This window comes from Diachasma alloeum, unplaced genomic scaffold (genome assembly GCF_001412515.2).
Source record: "Diachasma alloeum isolate Michigan unplaced genomic scaffold, Dall2.0 Dall_scaffold_00352, whole genome shotgun sequence".
NCBI lineage: Eukaryota > Metazoa > Arthropoda > Insecta > Hymenoptera > Braconidae > Diachasma > Diachasma alloeum.
In genome coordinates, this window is record NW_021680491.1 from 91,946 (window position 1) to 103,904 (window position 11,959).

The following is an 11,959-nucleotide window of genomic DNA, read 5'->3' on the forward strand; positions in this document are numbered from 1 at the left end:
TGAAAGTTATAGACACTTACTTCTCTGTTAATATTTGTTTGTATTGTGTTGTTATCAACGGAATAAACCGTATTCTACACATTTTTATTAATTATAATACTCCTGTAGCACCGAACGTGTACCATCTGTTCAGAAACATTAACTTGTCAACCACAAAATTTGACTGAGCATCAGTGTTTCAATGAATATGAGTACCTCTTTATCACATCAGCAGGATTAGTTTATCCTTGCACAGGTAAATCCCTACGAGGATAGCAGCCAGTGATTTCCATAGCAATCAAAACGATAATTTTTGGTTCATTTATTACAGAGGATGGTACTATTATATCTTCTGACTTTCAAGGAAACATCGAAGTTCAAGATGAACTTCATGTCGAAGATGAGCAAAGAAAAAGGTCTCAGGTCTCAATTAGAATCTCCGAATTCTGATTGTGAGACGACCGCTCAATCAGCTACTTTAGTTTCACATGTAAGAAAGACGAGGGCTAAATGAAAAAGCAAAATCATTGATGATGATGATGATGGTGCTGCTGAGTTTTTCATATCCGAGGTCGAGAAATATCCTATTTTATGGAATCACAAGCTGAGCATGGCCGAACGGAATAGAGATGCAATTAGAAGGGACTGGGAGATCGTTATGAAGAAAATTCAAATTTGTAAACAGAAATTTTCTATGTTAATGGTTTATTACATCTATTACTTAGTCATTATTTGAGGATTATATTCAAAGAAATGTTCATTTAGCGAAATTTTCGGAGCATTTGCTTACAATCGAATCAGTGAAGAATAAATGGAAGACATTACGAACTTCGTATGGTAGAAAACTGGGTGAGGAAAAATCTACGAAAAAAAGTGGTGCAGCTGGGCCAAATCAGGGAAAACCTTGGAAATTCATGAAACAAATGGAGTTTGCTAGAGACACATTTCAACCTGTTCAAACGTAAATATAATTCTTCAAATACGGCTCCATTAAATACACCTTTCCAATTTAATTGCTGTTTTTCAGTCCCAAGAGTAATTTTGACGACCAAAACATTTCGCCAATTGACAACGCTGCTAATCCAAGTTCACGTAGACGTAAGTTTAAAATCCATGACGAATTAATTTCGATGATTTTGGGACAGAAATGTTTGAATTTAAATAAATATTATCAACGTGGTTCATTTCACTGAGTAAATGCCGTTCTGTTTTGTGTTTTTTTGTGTTTGTATATAATTTATCGATCGCCACAAATCAACTCGTCATCATAATCTTCTAAAAATTCTGTTCCTCTCTTACGTAATGTTTTTATTTTTTCGTTACCGATTTTAACGAGAGAGCGAGAGTTACAGTAGAATTGAGGGTGGCGTGAGAGTTGAGAAAGGGTGAAGGAGGTTGAAGAAAAATAAGTGATTTAATATGAAGAATTGAGTCGGAGAGTGGAACACGAGCCCAGTATTCGCCTTATCGCGCGATGTTATTTATTATTATTATTTTTTATAAGAAATTCTAGTTTTGAAAATGGAAATGTTGAATTTGGCTTTTGGGAGGATTTTTTTTTATTTCCTTTATATCTTTTTCTTCTTCTCGTTTTTTTATTTTTTTCTCTTTTCTCTGTTGAGAGATATGTTTTTATTATGTTCTTTCACTTCCAAATCTACTAAACGCAATTGACTGATACGTATTTTGCATTTACAACACATTATCATCCCGTAAAGTTGAAAAAAAATGGAAAAAATCATAATTTTTTGATGCAGGTATGAAGACCGACGATGTTCTACGAGGCTTATGTAATATGTTGGATCAACCACCACCAGTACTAACTCTACCTCAACCAATGCCACCAGTATTGCCTCTCGTTAAAGATGATGATGAAGTGAGTCTGTTTCTCGGGCTGATTGGTGCCAGCTTGAGGCGCATCCCGGAGGCGGCTCGACATGGATGCATTCTCATAGTGCTCACTTACACGTATAACCTGGAGGACAATCCTGCGCAGTTCTAGTCGATGGATTGCTGCTGATAGTTTCGAGAAAAATCTCCACACCTTCGTTATTCATCTAGTTCTATTTCCTTTAGTATTATTTTATTTCGACGGGTCCTGGAAAAACTCGGGTAACGCAGAAAAATTATCCAATCTCATACAGAGAGAATACAGAAATATCATAATTCATACGAATTTTTAATAGAACGTGCATATTCNTTTTTATTGGCAGTAATAATTGTGACCGATGGCGGCTAAGAAGAATTAATCAATTCCCTGCTTTACCGACACTGTTTGACCGATAAAACGTTCGGTGTACATACAGTTGTCATTTTGTACCGAATTCTGGACAGTTGATGTCTCAATGATTGATAACAGAGANTAACGCAGAAAAATTATCCAATCTCATACAGAGAGAATACAGAAATATCATAATTCATACGAATTTTTAATAGAACGTGCATATTCTGTACGAGAATAAGTTGAATTTTGTTACTCAATTTTCTTTCGTTAAAATTCTCTATTCAAAACAACAAGAAAATGCTCCACAACGATTATGATTTCTCAGCATAAAACGGTTAGAAAAATCAATCAGATTCTTCAGTATATAGTAAAGAATCCGAATTTTCAAAATTAATTGAAAATTCAGCTTATTCTCATTTAGAATACACACCTTCGATTGAAAATTCAATTGAGTTATGAAATTCTTGTCTTATTTCTATGTGAAATTCACTAATTGACTTGAATTCGTAGTGAAATTGAAGTAAATTCAATAATAAATCATCGGTAGTTGATCGACGTCTGCAAATTACCCTTTTTTTTTTAAATTGTATCTGAGTTTGATGTGTTTTTTGCTTTAATAAGTTTAATAATTTTTGTGTGAACATTGAGATAGACGAGTTTGTTTAGAAATCTCGAGATGCATGCATTTTAATAATTATTCTGACTTACCTGAATTTTTCTAGGACTCAGCTTGGTGATTTTTTGTAACGATTATTTTAGCCAAAGACTTTTCGGTGAATCAAAAACTCAAAAAGTAAAATACGACAAAGACACGATTCATCCCAGGAATAGTGATCAGTGAATGCTCATAACTCGCTGAAATGGAAATACTGATGCTACCAAAATGATATTATCTAGTTTATAAAGTGTTTTCCACGTCCTCAAGCGAAGTTGGATGATTAATCGTGCCTATGAACAAATGAAAACACTTCAAAGGAAGGTGACTGATTGTATTAATTAGTATTGTTACTTACTCGTATGAAAAAAAACACTTCAACATAGTGAATTTGATGTGATACAAAGAGGGAAAAGAAAACCTAGACAGTTGTAATATTGTTCACATAAATACAAGATTCTTTATTTCATTAGTAAATTCGCAATGACTACAATAAAGAAAATGTGGTGTAGTGTTTATGCGTACAAAACTTTAATACGTTGATTGAAAATGATATTTTTATTACACTCGTTGATAAATAAAAGTTATGTTTCACACGGGTTATGTCGCTTTTTCATCTAGTTTAGTACTTTAAACGGATCAAATCATATTCCACTGCCAATGTACAGCACCTTCTTCAAAGAAATAACGTTTCAATTCGTCTCGGTGTTCTCTGGCTGTCATAGTTGGAGCCGCATCAAGAATAGGATCCAAGCCTCTTAAAATTGGCTGTCCATCGATCACTGGTGGGTTTCTCAACTCTTCGCATCTTTCTCCCCTAATGAAATTGTGCAAACAAACACAAGCTTGAACAATCAGCTCAGCTGTTTCGACTTTAGTGACAATGGGATTTCTTAGAATTCGGAACTCCTGAACAGTGTGACCAAACGTGCATTCTATTGTCCTGCGAGCTCTGCTATGGCGATAATTGAAGATTCGTTGATCATCAATCAATCCATGTGAGCCGGGATAAGGACGCATCATGAATTCTATTAGTTGGAAGGCTTCATCGCCTACCAATGTGAATTGCATGAGAGCTCCACCTTCTTTCAAACGACGAGGCGGAGGTAAATGCACTTGTTTGTTTTCTAGTGAAATTCCGAATTTGGATCGCTTGAAAACTCCACCATCACTTTGTCGTCCCTCAGCGCCGATGTCAACAATCACATATTTACAATTAGCGTCACAGATAGCCATCAGGACTATGCTGTTACGACGTTTATAATTGAAGAAGTCAGATCCACAGTGAGATGGAGCCTGCAAAAATGAACACATCCTTGTACACATCTACCCTCAATTTTCTCACTGGGAAACATCCCTAGACACGCCACATGAAAAATATTCACCCTCTGGATTGAAGCAAAGGAATGCTTGAGGGTGAAAACTCCAATTTTTTAAGTATTTTCTGACAAAAAAATTACATTTCAGGGGTTGAAACCTAGGTGAACTTCTAATCTGAAAAATGTTCTCAGACACCCCTTCACACCCCCACAAAAAATTTTATTCCCAAGCATCCATTTGTCCTTCAATTTGACTTTGATCCTTCTCCGAATGGGTCGAAATTTTTCTGGAGCTTTGAGAGGGTGCCTGGGAACATTTTTCAGATGAACAATTTACCTGGGTTCCGACCCTACGAGAGTAAATGATTTTTTTTACTAGAAAAAACGATTTTTTTGTGGATTTGTACCCCCAACCACCCTTTGCCCTTTGCCCTTTGCCGGATGGATCGACATTTTTTGGGGTGCCGGGGAACATTTTTCGAATGGAAAATTTACCTAGGTTCCAACCCCTGGAGGGTAAATATATATAGATATATTTTTTTTAGAAAAAGCCATAATTTTGGGGTTTTTACTCCTAACTACCCTTTTTCCCTTCTCCGAAGGGGTCGAAAGTTTTCTGGGGGTTTGAGGAGTGCCGGTGAACATTTTTCGAATTGAAATCTCACCTAGATTCCAAAGTCACGACTTTAAACNGACGACGACGACGACGACGACGACGACGACGACGACGACGACGACGACGACGACGACGACGACGACGACGACGACGACGACGACGACGACGACGACGACGACGACGACGACGACGACGACGACGACGACGACGACGACGACGACGACGACGACGACGACGACGACGACGACGACGACGACGACGACGACGACGACGACGACGACGACGACGACGACGACGACGACGACGACGACGACGACGACGACGACGACGACGACGACGACGACGACGACGACGACGACGACGACGACGACGACGACGACGACGACGACGACGACGACGACGACGACGACGACGACGACGACGACGACGACGACGACGACGACGACGACGACGACGACGACGACGACGACGACGACGACGACGACGACGACGACGACGACGACGACGACGACGACGACGACGACGACGACGACGACGACGACGACGACGACGACGACGACGACGACGACGACGACGACGACGACGACGACGACGACGACGACGACGACGACGACGACGACGACGACGACGACGACGACGACGACGACGACGACGACGACGACGACGACGACGACGACGACGACGACGACGACGACGACGACGACGACGACGACGACGACGACGACGACGACGACGACGACGACGACGACGACGACGACGACGACGACGACGACGACGACGACGACGACGACGACGACGACGACGACGACGACGACGACGACGACGACGACGACGACGACGACGACGACGACGACGACGACGACGACGACGACGACGACGACGACGACGACGACGACGACGACGACGACGACGACGACGACGACGACGACGACGACGACGACGACGACGACGACGACGACGACGACGACGACGACGACGACGACGACGACGACGACGACGACGACGACGACGACGACGACGACGACGACGACGACGACGACGACGACGACGACGACGACGACGACGACGACGACGACGACGACGACGACGACGACGACGACGACGACGACGACGACGACGACGACGACGACGACGACGACGACGACGACGACGACGACGACGACGACGACGACGACGACGACGACGACGACGACGACGACGACGACGACGACGACGACGACGACGACGACGACGACGACGACGACGACGACGACGACGACGACGACGACGACGACGACGACGACGACGACGACGACGACGACGACGACGACGACGACGACGACGACGACGACGACGACGACGACGACGACGACGACGACGACGACGACGACGACGACGACGACGACGACGACGACGACGACGACGACGACGACGACGACGACGACGACGACGACGACGACGACGACGACGACGACGACGACGACGACGACGACGACGACGACGACGACGACGACGACGACGACGACGACGACGACGACGACGACGACGACGACGACGACGACGACGACGACGACGACGACGACGACGACGACGACGACGACGACGACGACGACGACGACGACGACGACGACGACGACGACGACGACGACGACGACGACGACGACGACGACGACGACGACGACGACGACGACGACGACGACGACGACGACGACGACGACGACGACGACGACGACGACGACGACGACGACGACGACGACGACGACGACGACGACGACGACGACGACGACGACGACGACGACGACGACGACGACGACGACGACGACGACGACGACGACGACGACGACGACGACGACGACGACGACGACGACGACGACGACGACGACGACGACGACGACGACGACGACGACGACGACGACGACGACGACGACGACGACGACGACGACGACGACGACGACGACGACGACGACGACGACGACGACGACGACGACGACGACGACGACGACGACGACGACGACGACGACGACGACGACGACGACGACGACGACGACGACGACGACGACGACGACGACGACGACGACGACGACGACGACGACGACGACGACGACGACGACGACGACGACGACGACGACGACGACGACGACGACGACGACGACGACGACGACGACGACGACGACGACGACGACGACGACGACGACGACGACGACGACGACGACGACGACGACGACGACGACGACGACGACGACGACGACGACGACGACGACGACGACGACGACGACGACGACGACGACGACGACGACGACGACGACGACGACGACGACGACGACGACGACGACGACGACGACGACGACGACGACGACGACGACGACGACGACGACGACGACGACGACGACGACGACGACGACGACGACGACGACGACGACGACGACGACGACGACGACGACGACGACGACGACGACGACGACGACGACGACGACGACGACGACGACGACGACGACGACGACGACGACGACGACGACGACGACGACGACGACGACGACGACGACGACGACGACGACGACGACGACGACGACGACGACGACGACGACGACGACGACGACGACGACGACGACGACGACGACGACGACGACGACGACGACGACGACGACGACGACGACGACGACGACGACGACGACGACGACGACGACGACGACGACGACGACGACGACGACGACGACGACGACGACGACGACGACGACGACGACGACGACGACGACGACGACGACGACGACGACGACGACGACGACGACGACGACGACGACGACGACGACGACGACGACGACGACGACGACGACGACGACGACGACGACGACGACGACGACGACGACGACGACGACGACGACGACGACGACGACGACGACGACGACGACGACGACGACGACGACGACGACGACGACGACGACGACGACGACGACGACGACGACGACGACGACGACGACGACGACGACGACGACGACGACGACGACGACGACGACGACGACGACGACGACGACGACGACGACGACGACGACGACGACGACGACGACGACGACGACGACGACGACGACGACGACGACGACGACGACGACGACGACGACGACGACGACGACGACGACGACGACGACGACGACGACGACGACGACGACGACGACGACGACGACGACGACGACGACGACGACGACGACGACGACGACGACGACGACGACGACGACGACGACGACGACGACGACGACGACGACGACGACGACGACGACGACGACGACGACGACGACGACGACGACGACGACGACGACGACGACGACGACGACGACGACGACGACGACGACGACGACGACGACGACGACGACGACGACGACGACGACGACGACGACGACGACGACGACGACGACGACGACGACGACGACGACGACGACGACGACGACGACGACGACGACGACGACGACGACGACGACGACGACGACGACGACGACGACGACGACGACGACGACGACGACGACGACGACGACGACGACGACATATTCTAGGAAGATTCTAGTCTTTGGGTTCCATATGACATAATGGTGGAGGAATAGGAACCGAGGACTACAATCCCTCCAATATGACTTATAGAGCTCAGTTAAAGGATAACAGAAGGCCATTGTTTCCTCGAAATTTTCAAACAAATTTCCTGCTCAAAGTTATCAATATTATTTGAACCCAAAGCACATTGATTTTCATCATCGTCTCTTGGAGATTAATGTGCTTCGATTTGTAAAAATATCGATAAATTTTTGCAGGAAATTTGCTTGCTAATGCCAGAGGCCTTCAAGGATTATCGGCAGCACTCTTAAAAAAATAGCGCTCAGTCAGCTAAAGTCATTTTGCTGACTGAGCGCTAGGCGCTCAGAGAGATTGTAGCCTTCGGTTCCTATTCCCCCACCATTATGTTATATGGAACTCAAAGACTAGAATCTTGCCAGTACGCCTGTAACGCCAGTTAAGTGAACGTGTCGAATCGATGTTCATGTGCATAGAGCTTCAGTGCTCCCGAAAGTGATCGCTGAATACCCATTTGAGTTTTCCAACAGTTCTCTGCTCATTAATTTTGTTCATAATTTTTCTTTTTTTTTTGCTATATTTCTCTCATAAAATGTCGATTGTTGAAATTGAAACTCAAGTCTACGATGGCCAAAAACCGGGCACTTCGGGTCTCCGTAAAGCGGTGAACGTATTTCAACAAGAACATTACACCGAGAATTTCATCCAAGCAATTCTGACCGCTCTCGGAGATCAACTGATCGGCTCAACTCTTATCGTCGGTGGTGATGGACGTTATTACGTAAAACAGGCCGTTGAAAAAATTATACGTATTGCAGCCGCTAATCGGGTGAGTTTCTTCACATAATGATTGGTTTGTTTTTATGATTTTCTTTTGTCGCTGTCACCTATTACAAATGGTATGTGATTCTCCGTGACCTTTGAGAGGTCAAAATAGCAAAGTTGAGTGAATTATTTCCAGAGACGGTCGCCCGAACCCAGATGTCTTTTTTCAACCCCATCACGCATGCGTTATTCTGTATAAGGTTTATAAGTATTTCATAACGAGGGGGGATATTAACTGAATTAGTTTTTGCAATGAAATTTTATATTTTTTGTCGTGAAGAGGAGAGGATATCTACTCGGTTAACAATGGTGAGAAAAAAGATGACATGGAGCATAATTTTATTCGCTCGACATTTATCTGAAAGCTCTATTTGATGTGAATAATATCCTTCCCCGAGATGTTCAATGAAATAAATGATGAAATTATTTTTTTATCGCACGGAAACTTTCCCAGAAAAAAAAACTCGATAATTCCTCCTATCACACGTTAGAAAGATAATGAGTTAAGCCATATGAGGCAGTTTCACTATTTTACGAAGAAACCCTGTATTATATAATATAATTGATCACAGATACGTGCGTCGAAAGCAGAACGAGCCGAATTGATTTACAATTTTTTCTTAATTAAGTGATTAACTTGCAAATGAGAACATTTCGTGGCTAAATTTCGAGAGAACTTGCTCGTAACTTGGAAAATTTAACACGAAAATGGGGAATTTTCGATATTGCCTCTTTACATGACTCCGTATTGATAATATGAGCCATGTATCTAATGTAACAATTTCATGTCCTTCAATAGGTGGGAAAATTGATCATAGGCCAAAATGGAATATTGTCGACACCGGCAGTCTCTACTCTAATTCGCAAATATAAAACTCAGGGTGGCATTGTCCTCACTGCATCACACAATCCTGGCGGACCAGATGCTGATTTTGGTATCAAGTTCAACTGCGACAATGGAGGGCCAGCCCCAGATAACGTGACAAATGAAATTTATGAGCTGACAAAATCACTCAAATTTTACAGAACAGCCCCTGATATCAACATTGATATTACAAAAATACAAACTCACAGATTAATATTGGATGGAAAACCTTTTATCGTTGATATTATTGATTCTGTAGATGATTATGTGGCGTTGATGAAGGAGATATTTGATTTCACGAGCATAAAAATGCTTCTACAGGGCAGCAGTAGCAGACCTAAGTTTCAAATACTCATTGATTCTCTCCATGGAGGTAAGGATCAGTCGAATAATTTTGTATCCTCAAAATATTAATTTTTTTGAGTTTTTTTATATGGTTTTGTTAGCATCGACAAGTTTTGAAAATCTTTCAAATTTATTTGCATGTTATTGCATACAGAAACTCATTTTTGCGTCGAATTGAAGCTTTATAATTGCTCAAATTCAAGTTGCCAATTTCTAGTGTTAGGATAACTAAATATGGTGTATAAAGCTTGAATATACGTTTTTTAGATGATGTCTGTATGTATGTATATACGTATGCAAGTATGTACGTATGTACGTAATCTTTATTCTTTTTTTCGAAATGTTCTTACAAGAGATCAATCGAATCCATGAATTTTTTATATTATATTATGGCAAAAGGAGATGAAAGTATTATCCGACGAATGTTACTTTATAATCCGAGCCGAATGCGAGGATGATAATCACATGAATCAGATAATACTTTTTCCGTTGTGTGTCATACAATATTTTATGTCATTGAGCTCGAAAACCGCGATCTGACCAAGCGAAGCGAGGTTAAAACCTCGTCTTATTGGGCTTAAAGACAGCAATAGACTTAGTGATAGCTCCAAAAATTTATTTTAAAAAATGCTCTCTTAATTCTATCTGAATATGATGCGAGTTGCATAAATTGGACATTTGAAAGTGGACATTTTTGAAAAATACAATTAAATGAAAAAGAAAGCCAAGTCAGGAATGTCAAATGAATGGGTGTAGTAGACGATCGGATTTCTGTAAGAAAAATAGTTCTCAATAGAAAAAGGATTTTTAAACAATTCTCCAAAAAATAAAAAATCAGTAGGAGAAGGACCAACGTCCTTGGCACGGCTCAGCAGATGGAGAACTAGATTGATCAAGGGTGCATCGAGGTAGTCTCGCAATCGAGGTAGTCGCAGTAACAGTACTGCAAACTGCAATCCTGTCCAATTGTGCTTGACTGCATCCAAAGAGGATAGACCTGAGTAGAGGCCCGGATCGGGGGGTTTGACTGACTCCAAAAATGTTAGTTGGTACCCCCCGGGAAAGGCGGCGACCCGGTCGAATTGTCGGTAAATGTGAGTCGGGTGAGTAAGTAACTCGGCAGTATATAGCAGAGATTATAGGGGAGATGAACAGGGCCGATGTAGAGTGTTCAACATAAGAAATCGTAGCGGTGGCGCATGGACTACGATGGAGCGTACGGAACTGTTGGTATGATAGGGCCCGAGCATAAATTTGTCGATAACCGGAAAGGGGTTCTCAATACGGTAGCTCCTAGCATTTTGTAATAATTGTCAGGAATGTAAAATCGAACATATTATAATCAATAGTATAATGAATGCACAATCTAATGATCTAAAAGTCTTTTCCTTTTTCTCGACATATTTATCATTCACACGTAGGTCAAAAAATTCATAGAAAATCCCAGCGCTGTCGCTGGAAAACTCGATAGTTTTCCAGTGATTCTATTGAATAATTGTGCTGATTTTGTTTTTTTTTTACTATAGTAATGTTCGATTATATATATTTATTCCCCCCCTGAATGAGAAAGGAATATGTATCGCGCTCGCTCCCACTCATT

General features: G+C 45.1%; 2 protein-coding genes across 2 annotated transcripts in view; both read left to right on the forward strand.

Annotated features, from left to right (window-relative positions):
* Positions 1-203: 203 nt before the first annotated feature.
* Positions 204-2,148, forward strand: LOC107040983. Its single transcript, XM_015261322.1, has 5 exons — positions 204-235; positions 311-656; positions 745-940; positions 1,007-1,077; positions 1,737-2,148. Exons 2-5 carry the CDS (start codon positions 590-592, stop codon positions 1,979-1,981), a joined length of 579 nt encoding a protein of 192 aa, XP_015116808.1. The 5' UTR covers positions 204-235; positions 311-589; the 3' UTR covers positions 1,982-2,148.
* A 6,614-nt stretch (positions 2,149-8,762) lies between these two features.
* LOC107040989 (phosphoglucomutase) overlaps positions 8,763-11,959 on the forward strand; it is a 74,615-nt gene continuing 71,418 nt past the window's right edge. Inside the window, exons 1-2 of the mRNA XM_015261330.1 lie at positions 8,763-9,153; positions 9,949-10,387. Of these exons, the coding sequence (XP_015116816.1) occupies positions 8,917-9,153; positions 9,949-10,387 (676 nt within the window). The 5' untranslated portion in view covers positions 8,763-8,916. The remainder of the gene's footprint in view (positions 9,154-9,948; positions 10,388-11,959) is intronic.

What these genes read in the sequence shown, in the direction of transcription:
- LOC107040983 (XM_015261322.1), top strand. Translation starts at nt 590, where the DNA reads ATGGCCGAACGGAATAGAGATGCAATTAGAAGGGACTGGGAGATCGTT. An exon ending in ACATTTCAACCTGTTCAAAC is followed by an intron (nt 941 to 1,006) that starts GTAAATATAATT and finishes GCTGTTTTTCAG; the next exon opens with TCCCAAGAGTAATTTTGACG. An exon ending in TAATCCAAGTTCACGTAGAC is followed by an intron (nt 1,078 to 1,736) that starts GTAAGTTTAAAA and finishes TTTTTGATGCAG; the next exon opens with GTATGAAGACCGACGATGTT.